Source organism: Rhea americana, unplaced genomic scaffold (assembly GCF_003343005.1).
Source record: "Rhea americana isolate MKP2758 unplaced genomic scaffold, rheAme1 scaffold_79, whole genome shotgun sequence".
NCBI classification, from domain to species: domain Eukaryota; kingdom Metazoa; phylum Chordata; class Aves; order Rheiformes; family Rheidae; genus Rhea; species Rhea americana.
The window spans coordinates 3,411,249-3,435,531 of NW_028186967.1; the positions used below are offsets into that span (position 1 = coordinate 3,411,249).

The 24,283-nt window shown below is 38.3% G+C and overlaps 1 protein-coding gene across 1 annotated transcript in view; it reads right to left on the reverse strand.

The window, feature by feature from the left end:
• The window catches only part of ALDH1L2 (aldehyde dehydrogenase 1 family member L2), a 34,472-nt gene that overhangs the window by 4,862 nt on the left and 5,327 nt on the right, over window positions 1-24,283 (reverse strand). Inside the window, exons 2-19 of the mRNA XM_085322570.1 lie at window positions 23,049-23,190; window positions 20,434-20,668; window positions 18,275-18,440; window positions 17,351-17,452; window positions 15,350-15,439; window positions 14,167-14,301; window positions 13,633-13,758; window positions 12,406-12,497; window positions 11,428-11,575; window positions 10,547-10,666; window positions 9,290-9,417; window positions 4,893-5,043; window positions 4,119-4,189; window positions 3,906-4,011; window positions 3,353-3,440; window positions 2,488-2,581; window positions 2,127-2,223; window positions 519-617 (exon numbers count right to left, since the gene is read on the reverse strand). Coding sequence (XP_085178696.1) covers window positions 519-617; window positions 2,127-2,223; window positions 2,488-2,581; window positions 3,353-3,440; window positions 3,906-4,011; window positions 4,119-4,189; window positions 4,893-5,043; window positions 9,290-9,417; window positions 10,547-10,666; window positions 11,428-11,575; window positions 12,406-12,497; window positions 13,633-13,758; window positions 14,167-14,301; window positions 15,350-15,439; window positions 17,351-17,452; window positions 18,275-18,440; window positions 20,434-20,668; window positions 23,049-23,190 — 2,190 coding nt within the window. The remainder of the gene's footprint in view (window positions 1-518; window positions 618-2,126; window positions 2,224-2,487; window positions 2,582-3,352; window positions 3,441-3,905; window positions 4,012-4,118; window positions 4,190-4,892; window positions 5,044-9,289; window positions 9,418-10,546; window positions 10,667-11,427; window positions 11,576-12,405; window positions 12,498-13,632; window positions 13,759-14,166; window positions 14,302-15,349; window positions 15,440-17,350; window positions 17,453-18,274; window positions 18,441-20,433; window positions 20,669-23,048; window positions 23,191-24,283) is intronic.

Sequence of the window (24,283 nt, forward strand, 5' to 3'; positions counted from 1 at the left end):
GTTTTCATGCATTCTCTTCTGCTATTAAGATAGGCATGTAAAAGGTCAATTTTTACTGGTGGTGGATGAATTATCACAATAATTTTCGTTTCTTGAGCTAGATAAATTAATTCTCCAATGGTGCTACGAGGTGACTACTGGATTTTTAATAACGACAATTGTATGATTCYACCTATGCTTCTAATATGCCTTTTTAAAAACTTCAAGCAGTCTTCAATCACAYTGACATAAGATCAGTGATTTTTTAAATCCTGTCTTCCTAGTCAAATACAAAATATCGTTGATGGTACAATATGTCTCTTCTATATCTCTTCTCTGTGCATCTCTGATGAAAGTATCTCCCTTCAGTGTCTCCCTTTCAACACAGTAAGAGCTTCATGAGAAGCAGCATTGCCTATCAAGCGGTAATGAGAAGTTAAACCACTAAAAATAACAAGAAGCATGTGTGTCTATAAAACTAGTGGATCTTTGTGCCATAGCAAAGTATCTACTTAAACATTAGTCCTTAAATATCTTACCACTTTTCTAACAAATTCATCATGGATTGATTCTTCCACAAACAGCCTGCCAGCAGCAATGCAGTTTTCTCCTTTGTTGAAATAYACTGCTCCCATACCCTGATCAGGGAAAAAAAAACATATTAATATTCATATGCATCCTTTTGTCCATTCTCCCTTTCATTCGGTTCCCACGGATTGCCCTCAAGTGTAATGCTTTATTTAAACAGATACCATCAGTGCAAGAAGCAGACTAGTCCTATAACCGTCAAACAGTCTTCTACGGAGACAAATGGCTCAGGATGAACCCATCTGCACTGCTCTTTCCATTTCCATCAGCCTTCCACGGAAACACCAGCTGCAGCAATGCAGAGAAGAGGGCTGACAGCAAGACCGATGAATATGAAACTGTGCTAATCCACTGAACAATACTGCTTGTGCTGATAGTTGCATGCAACTGGGTCAGCGTTATCTCGCTCTAATCTGCAGAGAAGCTCCTATTTCACAAATGTGGATTCAGACCCTGTGCTGTTTGTTTCTTTTTATTTACCAAGAACTGATGCCTGCCACAGTTTTTCCAGGGGAGCAGGGAGGTGGGGGAAGAAAGGGCAGAACAACTAAGACAGCTAAAACTTCTAAACATGTATATGCTGGCTTCTGCAAAGGTCTAGGGTCCTACCACTAGGAGGTATAATTGGAATCATGTGCCATTGGAATCATACAATTTCCAGACTGTAGCCAAAACACATTGTTTCACCATCATTAAAAGCCATCAATGTCACTTATATCTCAGGGAAACTGCTGCACCATTCCCTTTCTTCTACAGCTGAGAGCACTGGTGGGGCCGAGCAGCACGCTGACTGCGGCATGTCAGCTTTTATTATTTTCCACATGTACTTTCCACTGTGCAGTCATGCAAACTCTTGTGCTCTCCAAAGAAGGTCTAGAAGTGTGAAAAAYGCATAATAACTTCTTTCCGGTAGCAGGAATTGCTTAAGCCAGTTCAAGGAGTTCACGGAATTATCACGGTGGGTAAGTACAGARTGGGAGACCTTTGTTTTGTTCTTAGCGAGAAAACTGTATTATCATTTTGATGAATCAGAACATGTGAACAGGAAATAAGCTTCATAAATCTAATACATTTCTTGTTTGCACAGATTATTTACAAATTTTAAACAAGTTATTGCTGGTCAGGAAGGAGGAGGTTACAGCGATGGTGAATTACAAAGCACTATAAGGCAGTGCGGAGCTCACTATATTTTAGCTCACTTTTCAAGCTTTTATATTTGAAGCATTTTTTGAGTATCGAGTTTTGACAGAAATCTCTCTTAATGTATAAGCTTGGCTGGTGAAAATATTTTCTACCAATATTTCCTTATTTGGTTGTTTTTTTTTAATGGATATTTCTTGTAGTACAGATCCTTGGCTTTTTGATGGATCATTAAAGGTTTAATTGTGCTGGCATAGCGAAATATCCTGTAGAAAGAGAGTCTGTTTTTTTAACAGATTGCACGACATTTTATGAAAGAGTCCCTGCTGCACTTTTTTGGCAAGTCAATAAGAATATTGCAATACTGTGAGGATATATCATGAAGGTTTTGAAGATATTTTTCTTTGAAGTAACCTTACCATTTTTACAGCTCTGTCAAGTTCACAGTCGTTGAATATGATCAACGGTGATTTACCACCAAGTTCAAGAGAAACTTTCTTCAAATTACTGGCTGCGCTGGAAAATTGTAAATAATTATGTAAAAACAAGCTTTAAATAGCTAAATCCATTATTTCCCTTTAATCAAACCTAGTGAAAAAGTATAAAATAAACTACTATTTTCCAACAAAAAGACTTAAGCAGAATTCTACATAAACATAAACGACCACACATTGTTATGCTTCTGTATTCTGTATTACTGCTACATGCAAGATACAGTAAATAAGACACTTGGGAACTRGACTCAGCAGTGGTTATTTATGAATCTTATACTCAGTATACCTCTTCATGATCTGTTTACCAGTTGGTGTTGAACCAGTGAATCCAACTTTGCGAACATCTGGATGTTCAGACAAGTGCTGTCCCACTAAGCCACCTAGTGGGATGAGGAAAACAGCTTAACTGGGCAGTACACATGCAATTTTTACTACCCCAGTAGCTGCACTCTAACACAGAAACAGCTAGCAATATGTGACTCAAGTACAGTATCACATCCTTATTTACATTTACAGCTTCATTTACATCAGTAGTAATATCTCATATTAGTTAAATCACATGAATGGCTCCAAATTTCCCCATCTCTCTGGACTAAAGAATTTTATCCCTAATAGTTCATGGTAGGTGGCATAACCTAATTTATAACAAAGCCTGACCCATACGGGTTTTTTGTCACCTTCTTTCCTTAGGGRAAAGAGGAGAATAGGGTCATCAGGTAACGAATGCAGTGTGGACCGTAACTTATCAATACCGATCAATAAGCTTGCTGAAGGTTTCACAGTCACGTTTAAATGCAGTAACACTTTCAAGTGATGATAAGATTAGGAAAAAATTGAAGTCCTACAATCCAGGGCAACATGTTTCTCTGTAAATATATTCTTTCTCAGAATGTTAATGCTATCTGTGTGAACTTGGAGGAGAGTAAGTCGAAGAGTGTTATAACTAGCTAGAGACATGTGATATACCAATTTTCCCAGTTCTGTTCTGGGAATGTGTGAAATTGCTATATAACATATAAGCCAGCCTACTAAGAATGAAGATAAGGCCATGCAGCATACACTTATGTATGCTGATCTGCAAAGGTAAAATGCTAGTTCACCAGTTGCAGCACGACCTAGTTCCAGAAAAATCATTAGTTGAAGTTTTTTACCTGAACCAGGTAGAATATTTACAACGCCCTTAGGAAATCCAGCTTTAGCTGAGAGTTCTGCAAACTTTAAGGAAGTCAGCGGTGTGACCTAAGTAGAAACATTTATATTAGGTCTTTTGTTTTACATAAATGTGTGATGATATCTTTTATATTCCATAATTCTTCATTTTGATACAATATCCATTTTCTTCTTCCTCACAATACTGACAAATTAAAAATGAYGGCTTCTTGCAAAAAAAGAATATATTTTGTTCATATGCAGTCATAGTATTTTGAGTTTATGTCCATCTCCYTAATGATAGCACCATGCAACACAAACATCAAGGAAGAAACAGAAGACAGAAAGTAATTTTTACAAAGGAGAGTACCAGAGCAGAACCACTACCAGAGCAGAAGCAAGGACAATTGGTACCTTGGGTCATCATGACAATCTGTATTACATGTGCTTTACAACATATGACAGCTCAACCTATGGATGAAATCACCTAGAATGCCTGAATTGCTTTCCCTGAACAAATACTGACATACTGGAGCTGTTCCTCTGTGTTTTTACCTGAGCTGGTTTGAGAACCAACGTGTTGCCTGCAGCCAAGCACGCTGCGCTCTTCCACGCAAGCATCATCAGTGGATAATTCCAGGGGATAACAATTGCACACACACTGAAGGTGGGGGGAAAAAAGGAAAGGTTGTATTTTTGATAGCACCTTTTGAATGGATTTTCTRTGGGTCAAAGCTGTCGCTAGGACTGAAAAAAAGTGATGCTTACCCTATTGGTTCTTTCTTGGTGAATGTTAGGTTATGGTTTGGCCGGGCCTGGTTAATTGGAATTGTAGCACCCTAAAAAAAAAAAAGAAACGGGATCTTTATATAAATCTCAAATGTGCCATTTAATCATTTTTGCTAAAAATATCATAGCCATGTTGTGCAGAACAGAGGGGCAGGGATGCTACTACATAGTAATTTCCTGCTACAGKTACTGTACTCAACTCTTGATTATCAGCTGGATAAAATAAAAGCACAGATGATAAAAGTATGGAAGAACATAAAGTGAGGATATAATGAAGAAAAGAAAGCTGAATGATATTCTTCACTGTGGATCTTAAAGATACTTAAGGAAATGTTACTGAACCTGAGCCATGTGCTATGGCACCAAGCAAACTCACCATTCTTGGTCAGGACATAATTTCATATGTCTCTGCACTTGCAACACAGCTGAGTTACCACAAGTACGTTCTCRTCCATGATTAATCAAAAGCTGACTAAAGTTGCATATACACTATGATACCTCAASTAATAAGATAAATATTATTAGATATATAATTAGGCACTTAGAGTCAGACTCTAAATCCATATTCTGTAATTGGAAGCACAGTGTGCTTCTTTTTTATTGTCAGGGAGACTTATTTTAGGTAAAATTCTAATTTTGCCTTATTTTTAGATTCCTTGATTACCTTTGCTAACACTGCTTTTTTGAACTGTGTCAGCAAAGAATGTGCACAGAAGCACTGTCATTCATTTCTTCCTTTACACATTCACTTGCCTGAATTTTGTCACACCATCCAGCAAAGTATCTGAATGTTTGCACAGACATTCCTATATGGGTCTTCAAAGCTAATGTGTAGACAGCTCCTGAGTCGATAGATTCTATTGTTGCTAACTCTTCTTGATGTTCTTCCATCAGGTCTGCAAGTCTTTAATCAAAACATAACAAATACACATCAAAGAGAAGTGACATCTAATCACTGGCAGMCTAAAATGAGATTTGATAGGGCAAAGAACTGTAACTAAAATAACTCCCCCAGAATTCAGAAGTGYAACACTGGGACCACTGGTCACTAATACTAGTAAGACTTGCACCAACACCTGTTAAAGTCTGCAAATCTCTTCTCATTGACTGTAGTAGGAATGGGATGAGGAAGTGATCTGTGAAAACTTCACTCCATTCTCAGTTACGATCTTGTAAATAAAATATTATTATAGAAAATCAGACCAGTAAGTCAGAAAACAAATTCACAATAACATTAAAAATGTCAAATAACCAAAAGTGCTGCGGAGTACTTACAGTCCTAGCTTAGATCTGAGAAAGCTAACTCCACCATGCTGCTTTCTATTGTCTGAACTTGGACAAATTACTTAGTGCTAGATGCTTCAAAGGCATTTGGATATATAAAGCTGCAGATCTAAGGCGTAATGCAAACTGCATTGAATGTATCTTGGTACATTTGTACCTGTGGTCTCCTTAGGCCTCAGTTACCCATCTTTTAGATCAGTGAAGCAAGACAACGAGATACGAAGTAAGACTGTGACGATATCCACAATTAAATCCGTAAGTTACTAGTAGCTACAGAAGTGTCTCAGGCAGGCATCCACACAGACAGATCACCTCTACTAGTGAAGAGCTCTTGTAATTTTAGTGGGACCCGTTCAGCCAGAAAGGTCTGTTTGCATGAATCCATGAACACACCCAGGTCTTAGATTTCTCACATTACCATGAAACAGATAAAGGATYTTCTTAACCTTCCAACTGTTTTGGTACTCAGGTATATAATTGAGGTCCTCATATGGTTTTTGAGAGGCTGAGTGCATTTTAGATCCTGTAAAGAATATTTGAAGATGGGCATGCAACCTATTTTTTCCATTGAGCAAATTCTGTCCATTTAAAACATGGGTAGAAAAGTGGGAAAATGCTCTTCAATACCAGTTCTAACTGTATCTTGGAGAGGCAGCTACAGGCCACGACATTAGCAGGAGTGTGTAAAAGAATGGATATGCCAAGCCAAGGACAAAGGAGAACATCGCTTTAATGCAGAGCTAGTATCTTCTGCTGACAATTCCTTAAGACACAGTAGTAGGGGCTTTAATGGCACAAACCTTCTCTCCAGTGCAGCACTGGAAAACTAGTTTGAATAGGGGCMAGAGAAAAAGGGGCCTCATTTGAACTAATGTGGACTACAGAGAGCCTTAATTCATACTCGGGAGGATTTGCAACACAAATACTCTGGTATAGCTATCTTAGAGAGCTCTCTCCCTAAGCAGTGAAGAGTTTAATCCAGGTCATCAATTGAAATAATGTATGTAGTTTAGGGGAGTTATATTTTCGAAATGCCTAACCAACAGAGTTAGGCTTTTAAAATCTTTCAAGTGCTAAACAGAGCAATAGTTTTAAGATCTTAAAAGTGTATCTTCAGGGCAGAGTAAACTTGGGCATTCAAGTGCCCCACCTCCCTAATACAATTTAAAACCAAGTTCATRCATGCTTTGAATCCAGGTACACTTGTGAAAGATTTAAGTGAAAGGCTGTATTTCATTTTAATGCGAGTTCTGATTTGCCTATTTTGTTCTGTGTGATTAGTCAATTTTCTTTCACAGGCCTGCACCCTCTTCCCAGCCTTTTGTAGCTGCAGACTTCCCACTCACCAAGAACACCTGGAAGAACGGTGTGCCTGGCTAGATGTTGCCTGTTCACTCCGCACCCATCTAACTACAACATAGGTGGAACTGGTACTCTGGAGATCTCCAGTTCTGTTTGATCTCGTAACTTATGAGATAAGCAGAATTTTTTTCTTTTCACTCCTTACTGCTAAGATTCCTGCTATGTCTTGTCAAACACAAGGCATTCTTTAATACCTTTTTTACTTTTACTTGGTGCATAGGGGTATAGTAAAAGAGAGGAGGAGGAGAATTTACATTCYGGGCATTCAACAAAGCAAAGACTCTTAAAGTCATATTAATGTGATAACAAATGATCTGCTGCATACACTACTGCAGTGCACAGACCCATGCATCCTAAGTGCAGCGATACATTTCCCCATGCTCCTCTTCCTCAGCTCTCAGAGCACAGACACATAACGGATTTCCTACTCCTTACTGTCTTGCTTTTCTAAACCCAGCCTTACGGTGTCAGGGTCATCTTCTAGTTGCGTATCCCAACCTGTGAACAAGCTGSAGCTTCAGTTTCCAAATGCTTGCAGATGCCACACAGGGTGCCACAGTTGAAGGAATGGCAGCGACCTACCCCTACACCCCCCAAAATTGCCAGACAGTGTTATCTTGCCTCGTCAGTGAAATGCACTGTCTACTACGATCCTGCAGCAGCTCACTGTGTAAATGATGCTTCTTCTGCTGTGTGTTCTCGTGTCCAGGGATAGTCTTCGGACACGGTGAAATAAAGGCTTAAAATAGCAGTGGGTATGGGCATACTACTGAAGATAAGACTTTGGAAGGGAAAATGTTTCCTTCTCTTCCATATAAACATCCAGTCTCCTCAGCATAAATGGCCTTAACAGGGCCTCCAGAAGTAATGCTGAAGAACCTGCCTTTTTGAGCGACTACAGCCTGAAGAAAAAAATGTGTCAGACACACAGGTCCTACTCCTTCATGGGTTCCTTGGGACAGGAAATTCTCCATGCTTTCAGCTCAGCTGAAGCCCTCAACTTCCTTGAAGCCAWCTGCTATGTCAAGAACAGTAACTAAGCTCTTCATCTACTGAACAGGAACAGAATTTGCCTAATACATCTCCTCGTCATGTTGACAATTGATTTTCCACCATCACAGTAGCTATCTGTGGCAGTCAGGGGTAGCAATCTGCTTCTCTAATCATCTCTGCTCTTCTCATTCATTCACACATCCCAGAACTGAAACAGCAGTGAAAAACTCTTCATATGGCTCCATAAAAGAAGCTATTTTCATAGGGAAGCTCTGGAGCTTCTAGTCATCCCAGGTTTGCAAGACAATGATGTTCTCCTTGTGTTTGCCATTAGGTACCAGAAGCATCCGGCTACATACAGGGAATCCACAAAACCTGTGCTTTTGTCAGATGCTTCCACTAACATCTTGGCAATATCTAGTAAGCATAAGCATCTTGCCAAGATCATCTGCTGCCCTCTAAAGATCATAAATCACCACTAAAATGCCATTCACTGAGTGTGACCTCTGTTTACCTCCTGCAACAACAGTAACACAGCCCAAAAGAGAATCAGACATGATCTTGGGTTAATGCAATGAAATAGATCATAGAATCATAGAATCAGTAAGGTTGGAAGGGACCTCTGGAGWTCWTCTAGTCCAACCTCCCCACTCAGCAGGATCACCTAGAGSATGTTGKACAATATAAATGAGAAGTACACAGCTGGAARTATCCCAGATAAATGTGGGATTCAGCTTAGACTTTTTCTATACAGGACAGACAATTATTCCACAACAGACCACAAAACAGCTCCTAGGGTGKCTCTTTAACCAGATAAGAAGTATGCTGGGATATGCTCCTAGAAAATCTAGCATCAATTGCAGTCTATTTCCAAATTAGTGGTAATGTGKCTATAAGCTTACTGTATGCAGTGCAGATACAGGTAGGGTTTGCAAGRTCAAAGTCTCTGCCTGTTTAACGTATTTAACTTTTCCATATGTAAAATCAAAATTTAGTTAGACTCTGCCTTGAAAACTTAGCCTCATCTATACAGAAGGATTTAGGCTTTACAAGGATATTTTCAATCCTTGCAATACAAGAGGAAAGCATATGGATTAAATGAAGCTATCAGGTATTTTAAAGTCTTTTTCTTCCAATTCTTTTTTTCCATTCATAAATAAAAATTCTTCATGTTAATACGGTTTCAATTGGAAGGTCAGGATATCTCAAAGAGACTGGCAAAGTTTCAGTCAACAGTGAAGCAATCACTGGCTGGGGAACCGAGGTCTCCTCCTGACACTGAGAGGTACTGAGATTCTACGTGCATATGAGAAAGGTTCAAGTCTCAGCTATGACCGCAGGCCAGTGAGCTGCAGTAAATTAGGAGATAAAAAAGTAGCTAGTCCAGGAACTCTGCAAACAGGATTACGAGTATCCATCACATGCATGTGAAGTATGTTACAATTCTTCAGAGGAACAAAATAATTATTTTTAAGGAAACTAAAGAAACACAGTGCCACCCTTTACCATACCTATACATGAGTCGCCCTCTTTCCCGTGCATTCATTCTTCCCCATTCACCATTTTCGAATGCCTCTTTTGCTGCTGCCACAGCTTTGTCAACATCAACCAACGAAGCAGAAGATACACTGGCTATTACCTGTGACAAGGTAGCAATGTGTTAGCTCAGATTAAAGGCTGGGGTGTACAGAGTTACTCCTTCCTCCCAAACTTTTTGATTGGATATAAGACAATACTTGATATCCTCAAGTCCCATCAGTCACCACGGGTGAGTCAGGTTCAGACACAGCTAATGGTGGCTGAGTTTGGAGGACAGCACAGGGACTCCGCTTCCTCGATCTCTTCTTTTTTTCTTCAACACCAAGGAACATCATCTCACTGGATTTCACCCTCTTTTCATAMGTAAAATCAAAATGATATGACAAAAATAGAAAGCCCTAATATGTGGTATTTTTATCTAGTATCTAAACATGCTAAAATGACTCCTGCATGTTCTGTGTTTTTCGGAATGGAGCTTCTGTTATCATGAACCACCATATACACACAGTAATTTATACCGATTATACCCCATTATTATATTTTAAAGCCTAACATAAAATTGTTATGATTTTTACTAGTTTCTGGCTTCCAATCCCAGTAAAATTTGTGCCAGTGATTTCAGTGGAATTTCATTACTCTAGAATTGCAACAGCATATACAGACATCAGGATCATTCCTCTTACTTACAATTCTTACTTAACAGTTGCTCAACCAATATTCAGTACCTTCAAGAGGATGAAGYGGAACTCTATTTTTCCTATTGAAAAGTCATTTTACTTACTGGGAATTTAAAGGGGCATTTTAAAGTCACATTTGCCCTATGACATCATGTTTTTAAAAAAAAGAAAAAAAGAAGTTGATGACTGATTGGTAACACATATAATATGCTAAYAGAAATACTTCATTAGCAACTTAGCCCTTTTTGCTACCTTTAACTACCTTAGCCCTTTTTGTTTGCAAAGCCAAGCAAGTATGGAATCAAGGTAAAACAAACAGCTGGGTATGSAGACTGGTATATAAAAGTGGCATTAGGTAGTATTTACTGACTGACATGCAAGAAGTGAAGTATATAAAAATTGAGAAGTAAAATAAAAATTTCAAATTTATTTATGAGGTTCTAAAAYTTTTACTGTATGGTTATGAACCCAGCAATATTTGGTTAGTGTCTTAGATTTTTTCAAAAGCAAATTGAAAGAAACTAGTATTGATCATACTTAGAAATTACTCACTGATCCATCTGTTGGATTTATGGTATCATATGTTTTTCCATCATCAGCATTTATAAACTGTCCATTTATGAAACACTGGTATGGCATCTTCACAGTCATGTTGTTCACATCTTTTGAAACCTAAGAGTGAAACACACAAGAAATAAATATATTAGTACTTAAAATACAACATTTTAATGTAGCCTAACAACAGAACATAGCTTTTGAGACTTATAACTAACATTCAGCCTCATTTTAGGATGTATACATGGCTGATAAGAACAGTCAAAAGGGTAAAATGAAATAGAAGTCATATTCTTCCTGAACACCAGTACTCATACTCTCAAACAGCTAAGCAGATGTCTGTATTTGTCTTCAAACCAACACTAAACCTTGGTTCAGGTTGGTYCTGAAGAGGTGCAGGACTTTGAACAAACACCCAATTCAAGCAAATTCCCCAAGGTCAAGTGATCTTAACTTGCTTATTGTCTTCTACAACACACCCCACACCTTTCACACAAAATTTTCTAACAAAGTTTCTTTTCAAACAATCRGGGGAAAAGTCTAGCACTGTTTGCCTCAGGAAAGCAGAAGGTCTGCAGCAATTCTGACTGGAATACATGAGCAGGATACTGCACCGGGGATTCCTGTGTGAACTACTCCACTGCATGTTCTTGGTCTCCCAGTTTCAGGAATATCATGAGTCACAAGACACATGTACTTCCATTCTGAAACGCAACTATATAAAACTTGCGGGAACAAAGCCACAAAGAAGAGCTTGTATGCCAAATAATTGTCTGTTTTTCCTACTGCATCAAGCAGCCTAACAAAATGCACTGCCTATCTCCCAAACAACCAAGAAACAACAAGCAACAGAGACAAAATAAYCAATGACGACTTACGTAATCAATGACCAACTCTTCTTCTTTGTCTTCTCCCCTGAGTTTTCTGACAGCCATTTGAATAAAATCTGCAAACTTAGTGGCCATATACACATCTTCATTCTGCAGCTGAAGTCCACTATATTTCTGTTTGATCTCTTCTAGCATTCTAAAGATTTCAAAAACAGAAAAAGTTGAATTGCAAACGAAAGAATTGTTCAGATAATCAGAACATTAGACGGTAGAAAGGAGTAAAAACCGAATCGTTCTAGGCAGTTTATTGACACCTTTTGAGTTAATTGGGGTTGTTACAAAAAAGAAAATGTGAAGTCTGGAATACTCGTAGGTGAACTTTTGGAAATAAATGACAAATAATATACATTGATTAATGATACATTGATATATGAGACTACTCTCACCAACATATGGAGGTAGCTCTGAGCTCTATGCCACTGGCAATTAAGATGGGCAATAATCATTTTGTTAAAATAAAACAATAAATTTGTAAAAATAAAAAATCTTGGTCTTATGGCCTTGCATATCTGAGTTACAARAAGAAGTTAACTGAGGTGACCCAACACAGCATGAACTCAGTGCACTTACAAAGCACTGGGATCAATCCTTCCTGTGAAAGGCTTTGAAAGACTTTCCCTGTGGGGATTCCTTTGCTTAGYTTCTCAATCAGCCGACTTCTCTTGAGATACCTGACACTGCTTGCTGATGGCTTTGGGCACCATCATGCGTCCCCACATGGCTGATGTTTCTGAAGTCAAGGGGAATTTTTGCTTGAGTAGAAAAGGCAGGAYCACATCAATATCTCCTAATTTGGGGCACAGAACCTACCATGCTTCCAAAGGTAGGAAAGGGAATAAATAGAGCAGTGGGAAATAAATTGGAAAAATCATTTTTGTTCACTACTTTATCAGCCTTGATTCAAAAGCACCATAACAACTTTGTTTCTATTAACTTTTACTTCAAAATATTATTTTGAATATTTACCTTACAACATGCATCGAGGATGCTCCAGATTTGAAGAAGTCTGTAGAATCMTCAATTACAGCAACATTGCTCAAGATTCCTTTCCAAATAGTCTAATAATACATTAAAATAATGGAGGCAGTTATGAACAATGCTTTAATTGCAGGAAGTATTTCCTGAAAAGTATTTTCTAACTTATTTATGCCTTCAAAGTGTATTACTTCAACAGATACTACAATAGAAAGCCATTTTAAGCAGGTCTGGAACTTGATGATGGCCAACAAAATCTACAGCACAGTATCACACCAGAAAAGATCATTTTTGTCCATGATAATATCATCTAATCATGCAAACAAATTTAATGCTACAATGCCAGTATTTTTTAGGCCTTCACCTTCCAAATAATAGCATTGCATTGCATTATGGAATATGTTCTCAGCAGAGGCTTGGAGAACTTTGTGACTGGACTGACAGAATTTTTGGCACCTGGGCAGAGCTGAGAGGTCGTTTAAGCTGTATTGATTAGACGGATATATCTGCGTGATAYATCATGAAAGCTAAAATAACCTGTAATGTGATATTTAAATTAATGATAAATAGCTCTCAAGAGTTAGCAGCTATTGTCATAAACTGAAGGGTTTATATTTTTTTTAGCTATTGTATCAGTCAGTCAACAGCTCCAGGCAGCATTTAGGTTGCTGGCAGGCATTTCRAAGATTGAAACAGCAGTTTAAAACATTAGTGCCTTGAGCTGCCTGACCTGTGTCAAAAGTTACTGCCTGTGCAGCAGAGCTGGCAGAACGGAGGATGTCTGYGCTTCAGCTGCTCTGGCCTCCAACTTCAACAGCTGACAAGTGTGGCTTTCAGCTAAGAACATGACACTCGCTGCACTGGCAGCGATTGCTGGAGAGGGCAACAAGGGGCCTCTCCAGCTCTAAACCTTCCTGCGCCAGCTGCTCCTTTGCCATGTCCTTGTGTGTGGTTGCTGTAGGAGAGAGAGACAGCACAGGCAGATACCGGCATAAAACCCTACCACTGGCTATCACCTGACCCTGCAAYCACTTTCTTTGTATCACTTGCATCAGAAAGAAAACTTTCTATGGTTACGTGTTTTATTGTGAATTCCCAAATCCTTCTGAATTAATTTCAATAACTAAAGATTCAACCCTATGCTTTCTTGTCTATAATGAGAAGTATATAATGTTTTTCTCTGAAGTAACATCCAATGAAAGCAGATTCTAGAATTACCCTAATATCTTCTGCCATCTTTTTCTCCTCTTCCGTAAGTTCCAGGGCAGCTGTTTCATCAGCAGAGAAGTATTTAGATGCAGGGATCATTTTTCCATCCTCAAACTGTAGATTTCTCACCAGTACCTGAAAAATGAGGGGATGTTATTTTTAAAATATTTGGGAGGTAATATGTGCTTGTGTGGTAAATTTTTCAGTATTAATATAATCATTGAAATAGTAAAATAAATAGCTTTCAGGAAAGTTACTATGATGTAGGTAATTAAAAACAAGTCGCTTCCATCCATCTTTCAGATTCTCTTCCAGTATTGTTACATTTTAATGCATAACCAAAATGGATAAGATTTGAGTGAGAAGCAAGACATGAATGCCTTTCGTATAGAATGGCAGAAGATTATAATAAACTCCAGGCTCATTAACTGTTTGTCTTTAGCAGCTGGATAAGTATTTGTCTAGCCCAACAACTCCACGCTTCTTGCACTTTTTGCTAAAGTTATTCCATCCATGCTGACGTTTGCCAGGACGAGCACTTACCATCTTCCCGTCATTACCAAAAATGACCAAGCCATTTTTAGTTACAAGTCCAGGTCTTAAAGCACCTTTTATTGCCAGCTCTTTTCCAGCMGGCACTGAAGCATCAAGTAATGATGATCCATAGAAAGTAACCATCTAAAAATAAGCAGAGTGAAAGGTGCACAGATTTTAAATCTGCTCTAAAATCCTAAGAATGAAGTGATACTGTTTCGAAGTTTTAATATAGTTTAATATAATAATATATAAGTACCTACACATGGAAAATGTGTTACAACATTATCTCTGTATCTTTACGACCTGGGACATGCAAAACTTTGCAAACTGCCTAAAAGCTGCTTAGCTCTAACATCGAGCRTGATGAAACCAATGCAGAAAGGGAAGCAGCTTTAGTCAGTGCACGTCTGGAGTGAGAGACTGGCCGCAGCCTGGCTGTGACTGGCAGATCCTGCTTGGCTCCCAGGCCAGCGATGCTGAACGCTGCCTCTCGCCTGGGCTCCCCTCTTCTCTYTGGACTCTCAAGACAGCACCAGTACCTGGACATTCGGGCAGAACCAGGCCTTTGGAGCACCTATCAACAGCTGGCTAAGTAACAAAATATGGACGTTACAGCCAGGAAGGAAAATGTGATTTTAAAAATATTTTGYACAAAGAAAACATGGATCAAAGTGCTTTTTAGAAATTGAAATGAAGTGGTTGTTTTTAGATAAGTATTTATTTCTGCAAATGATTCTAGCACTCCTAGCCCCACATCTCTTTTAAAAAAATCTGTTATTTCTGTAGTTTACATGTTTCATTCTGAATTGCATGTAATGTTGCTCACCATACAGCTTGCGCTGCATTACAGACTGTAGTGTACACCTGCTTTCAAAGAACTGGCATAGTCTTCTTCTACCCTGTCTATTTAGTGCWTTGTTCCATTTTTTCAGATATTGCTCTTACCTTTCTTCAAATTAACTGGACCTAACAGAAAATCCTAGCTACAATTTATCTGCTGTGTTCTGTACATTTGTTTAGGTGTTTGTTCTACATATATACCAAACACACAGTCATCAAATGAGAGCCACTCCAAAGTAACTCCCAGCTGTATTCACCTGCTTGCAATCCCTTTTAGCCTTTATAATAAAAAAACAGTTACCAAGAGAGTATAGAAAAAAAGAATACCCTTCTGGTTTCCAGAGCATACCTGGTCATCTATTTTTGCCCATGCTCCAGGTACTTTATCATGCCCTCGGATCCAGTTGTGCAAAGCTGCTGCAGGTTGGTCCCAAGAGATCTGTGAAAACACGACATGCAAGCTAATTCCTTCCTGTTTGGTTATAAATCAGGTTTGTAACATTTTCCTACATAAAAGTTACAAACCTTTCCAACCCCTCTTTCAGCTGTTTATTTAAGAACACAGGAAGGGCCTGGTCAAGTAAAGGAAGATCAGTGATCTCCAGATTACTAATCATCAAAGACTACAAAATGGGATGCTCTTAGCACTCCTCTCCTCTGTGCAGCCTTTACCTTTTCACACATTCTCACTATAAGACCATAAAAATATCACACTTGCTACTAGCTATTCCTAAACAATATTATCATTAACAAATTTAATCAGCACAGTACAAACATAAATAGTGTGTGTCAGGGATATCACCTTCTGCTAAAAATGATCTATTTACTGCTTGAAGCTCAATTTAATACACCTACAAACATTTATTTAAAAAATTATTAATCCTTTACTAACCCTTTATAAACTGTTTCATAAATGGAATCTCTGCTACAGCTTGCAATTCCTGTAAGGTCTTCCAGGATAAGTCTAAGTTTATCGTAAGAGGAATATGGAAATAATGTTTTATTAAGAACATCATGGATATTGTGTTATCATGTGTAACACCATTGAAAATGTATTCCTTTATCTTTGCAGTATCATGAGTGTATGTATAAAATGAATTAGAGAAAGTATTAGAATATCGATCAAATAAACACTGAGGTGCCCACTGTCTTTCTTAGTTTAAGCACTGAGAAAGCAAGTTATAAGCCAGTGAAAAATGTTTTACAACAGGGACATTATGTGGGTTCACTTCAGGACAGTTTCTTATATCTTACATTTAAGGGACGAATACAGCATTTGGACCACAGATACAAATTAAATACATAAATTAAAAATCACAAGTCACTAAAGCTCTTTGAATCCATTGCAATTTTGAATATATTATTTAACTGTTAAGTYCTCCTACTCATTCTTTCTTTTGATTTCAGTAATGCCATGAAAGCTCTTCTTCATAGGTTCCTTTTCTGAGACATTTTGGAATACACAGGAGACAACTGTTGTAATTTCTTTAGCTGTTCTGCTAGTTCCTATGTATTGTGTCAGTATTTATAAGAACACCCAAAATTTTGGTCCATGAGATAACTCTTCTTTGAGGTCACATCACTTAAAAATATCCAYATGCAAAGTTATTTATATCTAAGGTAAGTCAGGAGTTGTAATATGAAAAAAAAAAAGCATTATTACAACATTTTGGATGAAAATGACTATGTTCATCATAAACAACAGACTGAAATTAGTATTTTTTGCCTTATTTACTAGATACTTGCACTGGTCTAGCAAAAGAAAAGAAGGTACTAAAGATAGCATTCACTATCATTTTATGGTGGCCTTTCCAACCAAAAAGAAGATCCAGCTAAGAGTAAGAAGCTTATTATGTAGCTAATGCAGTGGGAGCAGTTATATAATACAGTCCTTACACATATCTGAATATTTTTTTACGCATTTATTTTATATGGCCTATTTTTAATTCCTGGTAAGTGCCAACTGCTCAGTTTTCCTAACAGCATATCTATTTCTGGTAGAGAATTTAGCATGAACTGTTGATAAACACACCATCCAAAAAAAGAGAGAGACCTCCATTCAGTGCTCTATTTAAAGTATCATAACATATTCAGAATCTACTGAAGGAGCAGCTGCCATTTAGCTGCACACAGATGAACCCAAGTAGGACATCCAAGTTTCTAAATATATGTAACTGCTGACAAGAGAATATGAACTTCACTTGGGGCTCCATTACACACATCCTTGGATTTATCCAGGGATACAAGGCAAGGAAACAATCATGTTAAAACCCAAATTAACTTGATGTCACTACTATTGTAATCTGAGTTYCTAGCGATGTGCACAAAACTTTACGCTATCTAACAGCACCTCTGCATTTTCTTTTTTCTGGATCCCTTCATATGTTGCCCCTTCTTTAGGCTGAGGTATCCGAGGAGCTTTACCATCAGCAATTAGATGTACAGCTTCCACCTAAGTAGAAAAATAATAGTTTTAATGTTACTTTGGTACTCATTTTCTGTTCAGTCATCCTTACGAACGACAGAAGTTTTTCTTGTATGAAAACAACTAGTTTATTTTTAAAACCTAGGATTTCCAAAAGTGGGGAGACCCAAACTGCACAGATTTACCTACATGTATGCTTACACTTCTTTGACAAAAGAACTGTCTCAGAAATGTGATGGGAATGCCTAGTCACCATGCACATTAGCCGCMTAAATTCTGCAGGTCTAAAACTTAGCCAAGGACAGAATTTGGTTCTGTATGTTTATATTCAAGTCTTACTGCTTTTGTTTCTGCAAAAGCTATTTCTCTATATTAAAATGGAGAGAGAGAAAAAAATTCTCTAAGATTCCATTTTAAAAGCATTTTTTATGCATTTTAAAACAAAATGAAAAAAGACCAAGTAAACAAAATCCAAAGCCGTAAACTGAACCTTAAACACCATTCTTCTTTTTTCTTTATCTTCACCCCTGACTTTCTTCTACCTCTAAGCCTGTAAAAATTTTCACCTTGTAAAAACATCAAAAAATGAATGGAAARAGCTACATTCCAGACAAAACTCACTTCTTGCCTTCTGCAGAAACAGGACATGCTGCTTGCTGCCAGCAACAAATATTCTGAAGCCGGCTCCTCAGCTTCATGAAGCACCAGAGCTCCACTAAAGTCACTGATTCAGCTGAGCACCAAGACCTTGCTCTTCCCTAATTTATGTGCTTTGTCTATATTACCTTTAATTTTATTTTTTATTTTTTTGCCTTTTAAAATGTTGATATTAAGCACAGATAATCATACCATAGCCTTTATTCCTTCTGGGAAGAGAAATCGGTTATACAGGTCATCCACAGTATCATTTTGGCCTACATCACATTCTCGCTGCAGAAGAATTGGTCCAGTGTCAAGACCATCATCAGCCCAGAAAATAGTGAATCCTGCTTTCTTATCTCCTTGAATTAAAGTCCTGCACATAAAAAAGACTTACAGTAAATACTGATGGTACAAAARCACTCAGAGATATCAACTCATCTGTTACACACTCATTTGCTTTAGGTAGACAGAGAAGAGGAAGATCTTGTGTCCATCACACAGTACTTTGTGCTAACTATTTTAAATTGTGTTAATTAAAATTTAAATGTATTAACAGTAGTAAGACACATAGRACAAAAGGTGCACAATAGCTTTGACATCATTTGAAAGACAGATACATCAAAACAAGAAAATTCAAAAGCTCTGCTTCTAGATGTTACATTATAATTCATAGCTGTTTACTATAATTAACTAAGCCTCACTGCTTATCTGTAGGCCAGCCAGGGAAGTACAGTTGTCCCACAGCTGAAAAAGAGCTAAACTCAGAGTGGAAAATGGCAGATGCTTAACAAAGCACTGCTGTGCAACCGCTTAAGGAAAAGTCCTTAGGGGAATTTAAGTCTAGCCAGATTCTCAGCTGGTAGGTATGGAGATAGTACTGCTTACAATAGACCTGTGCTGATTTACATCAGCTCAGGATCTGCCTCTGAATTTGAAGGGAACTTTGGCCACTAAGAATTTCCAGTTCTCCTTTGGAACTGCAGGTACCTCAGAATTACAGGAAATCAAACACAAGTCTATCTAAGGGAGCAACCAAAAATGGAAAGACAACTTTCCTGCATCCTTTTAACCCATTTGTCTGCAGGCAAACACCAATGCCGTTTACTCTAAGATGCATCTCATGTAAGCGTTCCTTTGGCAGTCCATGTTGTGATCAGAATCACAGGATCACCTTACACACACACAAATTTTCACTGAATTAAAAATACTGAGAAATACTTTATTAAAATGAATAAAGCATGCATTTTCACAGAASGAGGGGCAAAGGCTGAAGATAACTGTGCATGCTGGCACTTATGACAGAAGTGTGCAGATACGTGAAAGCTTATAAAAGTATGGGTAGCCCGTATCAGATCTTGCACATATTAAAGCAGCATCTCTTCTGCTTTTGATTATGTGAAAACACAGAGACAGCACGYGGGTAAAGGCAGTGAGAAGTGCATGTTCTCAGCAGTGTTCTAGGTACTGTGGGCAAATGTYCCTGACACTCAGCAGGCGACAGGACGAGAACCACTGCGTGGCCCCTCCTTTGCCCACCCCTTCCAGCTCTCTCTACACCAGGGGCTGACGACAGTGCCAGAGCAGCAGCAACAAGAGGAGCCTGGAAAGAAAGGTGTAAGAAGCCCGCAGAGGCTTTTGACCCTTGTTTGTGCCTGGTACTCGCTCAGCCCTGCAAATTCCCAAGGTTTTCTCAGTCACRTGGGGAGCGATTGGGTCTGTTCAGTACCACGGTTGTGGCTGCAACTGAAGCAAGAACTTCTTGCACAGTCTGCAAGAAGTTGTGAGGGGAGCAAGGGGTGCAGAAGTAAAGCATGAAAATTGTCAGCCAAGGCCAAATCAAGGCCAAATCCTAGCTCTGTTCAAAGGTCAGCCTTTATCTGAGAAGGGCAGGAGCAGATGCTTACAGAGGAAGATATGAAATAGGGCAAGACATGGTGCTACACCACAGTGATACACTACTTCCCTATTTCTGGAAATCTTATCCTCAGGAATGTCCCAAAGCAGGGGCTGGATCTACATCTTCGTGTGTAACAGGTCTTGATGAGTTTTTCCTCCATGAACACATCTTTCTAAAGCTCTCTAGACATATAGTCCCACAGTTTAATAATGGACTGCATGGAGAAAAGTACTTCCTTCATTCAATCAAATCCTACTATCTGATCTCTTTGCTGGATGACCCCTTATCTTTTATTAAGAGAAAGAATAAGCAATCATTCCTTATTCATGAAGCTCAGCTGCATCAGAGAAACTGCTTCACTTGTAAGTCGGCTAGGAACTGTGCCAGCACTTAAGTGAGTAATTGGTCTAACACATTGTCTAACAAGAGACATATACATAGTTTTGATGAACTTCTTACAAAATCTCACCAGTTGATTGCAGAAGCTCCTCGGTGGCGWGGTAGGATGGATGGATGGTAAATAATTGAGCCATGCTTGGGGCAGTCAATAACATCCATGGGGATGAACTGCGTGCAGAATGGAAGGACATTGAGTTCTGCTCCAACTGATTTGTAGGCTGCAACTACTTCCTGGATAGGCTTGCCTTTAGCTCTCCACCTGGAGAATTTAAAAACAGGAGTGCCGTCCTTCTCTGCTGCCAGTGCTGAGGGGAAAGAACAATTGCTTTTAACTCACATTTTGTGTTAAAAATTCAAACASAAATCAGAGAAACATTGCATGAAACTCAAGCAGATCATCAAATGTGATTAAAGAGTGCCCTTTGTACGGTTCTATTCTGTATGTCATCTATCAGGTCTTTGGAGTAGGATGTATTTTATTAGTTCTGTCTTTGATTATTACTCTTACAGCTCATGTCATTCTCAGCTTTAAATTCCTTTTTATGACCTAAATTGTAAGTACCAATGAAAGTAGGAGACAATGATGAATCATAGAATCACAGAATGGTTGAGGTTGGAAGGGACCTCYGGAGATCATCTAGTCGAACCCACCTGCTCCAGCAGGGTCACCTACAGCATGTTAGACAGGGTTGCATCCAGGCGGGCTTTGAATATCTCCAGAGAAGGAGACTCCACAACCTCTCTGGGTTGTGAATGCTCTTGAATATTTAGCAGTGGTACTTCATTTTGTACATGCATGTGACTTCACATAACTAAGATTCACTCATGTCAGCAGCACCTTGCCATGACATGCTGGTGGCCTTCAGTTATTTCATCAAAATTTTGTTTACTGGTGCCTTTTAGATACTTTTACATTTATCTGTGAGACAGAGAGCCATGTCTAAGATTAGGCTCAAAGGAGAGAAAAGTAATTGTATTAATTGTGTTAGGGTCCAGAGAGAATTTTTAGATGTTAGATAAATTCCACTGCACAACTGCTTGATAAYCCATCACAGAGAGTAGGACAGTAGAGCCAAGCTCTATGTCTGTTGAGTTGTAGGTTTAATGGGAAGAAAGGGGGAAACAAGCAGTGATATAGAAAACATGTCTCATTCAATATATGCTTCTAAACATAGTTTTATAGAAACTTTTCTCCTTATCATTTGTAAAATAAAACCTTGAGTTTGGCCCAAAGCATATTAAATTAGGTCTTCAGCAGAGACTTACACAGGTGTCATTCCACACTGCATGTTGGAAATAAGCATCTACTGCAATTGCTTTTAGAAATAAAAATCCTAGCTGCCTGAGSCTATAGAAACATCACCAAATTTCACTTCAGACTTAAGATCTTTGAATCACCTGGAGGCAAAAACCAGCAAAGAATCTAATAAAATCATTATTTATCATTAAAAGTATAATAAATGAATTCTGTGGCTTAGTTAAAATAAATACACAATTGAAATCAGTGGAAGATTTGCTGCACTAGAACTGCTTGTATAATAATAATTTATTYAATGCAATCAAGTATTAAGGTATGCTCCCAGAAATGGATAGTCAGATTGTCTTTTTCTCAGTTGTAGTTCTAATTCTTCCAAAGCGTGATAAATTCTTATAATAAGGTAGAGTTACAGAATGTTAATAAGCTCAGAAACTATGTGCTAGTTTGGGAGTGCCACAGCCTAGGTAAGCAAAATTTATGTTTGATTCTTCCCTCAAGACAGTCCTGTAAAAACGTGCCAGAACCTGACAAAAAACACCAGTTTATGATACAGTTTATGAAATGTAATTTAAATTCTGATTATCCAGAAAGGTAAATTCCATTCTGGCACTTCTATTAGCTAAGCATATTAACTCACCATTTTTGTTCCAAAAAGAAAAAAAGAAAAAGAAAGAAAGAAAAAGAAAGTTACAATTCTGGTAATGATTCCAAAGTAGCTTCTTTGCTATGGTAGATTCCATAGCATGAGTGTAATTCTGAATTARTCAGCAACGCTTTCTTTTAAAGGTCTAGAAGATCCTCATGCACCTTGGCAATGGAAAAAAAAGCAGTGCAAAACTTCCTCTATCCTCTTGAATGGCTTATCCATACCCCAGGTGGAAGAGGAATAGGCTCTGTGGGCACGTTGCTGCACATGAGCTTGGCAGAACGGGCAGAAAGCCAGGAATAAACAGTCTTGGCTCCATGCCTTGAATGTCACAGACAAAACAGAGCAATAGGTGACAGACATTTGTGCTCAGCAGCTATTTGCTTCCTYTCCAGAGCAGGGAGTAAGTCAAGAGGTAATATCGCCTCTTCGAAGCTGCCTTTAAACATTGTACATATTGTAAGATACAGATCTAGCTCAGGATAATTACCTGTAGGATGTCCATTCAAACAAAGGTTCCCAGATTCTTCTTATTATTATTTTAATATCATAATATATGGTTAGAAACAGCTTTTAAATGCTGATTAACTAACAAGGTTAAACTGGCYCTGGAAGTTGTGTTTTTTAAAGCACAATTCTTGTGCTGAATGCAGTGTAACAAAGGCAATATATGCAAGTCATTCCCATAGAGACATCACGCCACAAAAAGGCAAGTTCGTCAGGCACGCCTCTTAATGGTAGTTAATGGTTAATGGTACATTTGGTTTCTGATTACACTTACCCAAAGGATCAGCTTGGCCATTCTTGTCGGGCACTGTAAATACTCCCACAACCTTGTGACCCTCTTTTCGTAGGTTATTATAGACTTCTTGTCCAAAAATACTTTGACCTATTAGTGCTAGCTTTAGCTTATGTTGATAARCCTGTCAAAAGAATTAAAACAAGCTATGCTTTAGGGTGCAAATAATATACATTGCTATCTACATTTCTCTCTTGCTCTTTCTAATTCAATGTTCATTTTGATTTGAAATGCAGTAATCTTTCTATCCTTTGAAGGAATAATAATCATATTTTGAGATTAACCACAGGTAATGTACAATTAAGTAAGACCACACTTAGCACWGAAATATCATCTGATGTTGATATTACTTCCTACGAATAGGAATTACTTCCTACTAAGCCTACATGTAGCAGGCTCCATGATCTTATTCCTGCCTATAACTAATGCAATAAGTAATGAAWATTCATTTTTGAAACAGGTACGTTAAACACTTCTAGGCATAACTTAGGTGTCTGGATCATGCCTTCCAAATCTCTGTAATTAAACGGGGGCATATTCCTAGTGGTCAATATCTAGGCTAAAGAACACAAATTTGCATTCCTCTGTAATCCTGCCAGATTAAAGGCARTGAACAACCTTTTGATCCTTCTACCAGGAAATTGTTAAGCATGATGTTCCTTTGATGGACATCTACTGGCATTCTGTGCTTTCAAGCTTCTTCAGACTGAGGAGAGGACAAGAACTGCCCCACCTGTTGAATTTTAGGATAGTTAGAATCACAACACTGCTGGGATATCAGGATACCGCATACTGCTATTCCATTCACATGCTTACACTGAGAAAAGTATTATTTCCTTGAGATTCCCCCAAATCTTAATGAYAGCTTTTTGCAGAACTCCAGCTTTGAGGGCATTCTAATTTCTATTTTTTTACTTTCGAGGAAACATGCAAGCTGAAGCACAGCTCACATTTTCTGGCATGGATGTAGCCCCTGAGTGAATGGGAAAGATGGGGAGAAGAGATGGCCCAGTTTCAGTGAATCCACTGAAATTCCAAAGATGGTCCAAGACTTACTGCTTTTTTACAGTGACCACTCCAACAAATATGCTAATTGAAGCRCAGAAAATAGTCCAAGATCTCCCGTAATACTTCTTGCATATGGCTCTTTTTTCCCTTTCCGCTTAAGAGTCCTCGTGAATCCTTCAAGTTTTTCAGTCTGCACACCAGCATCTGTT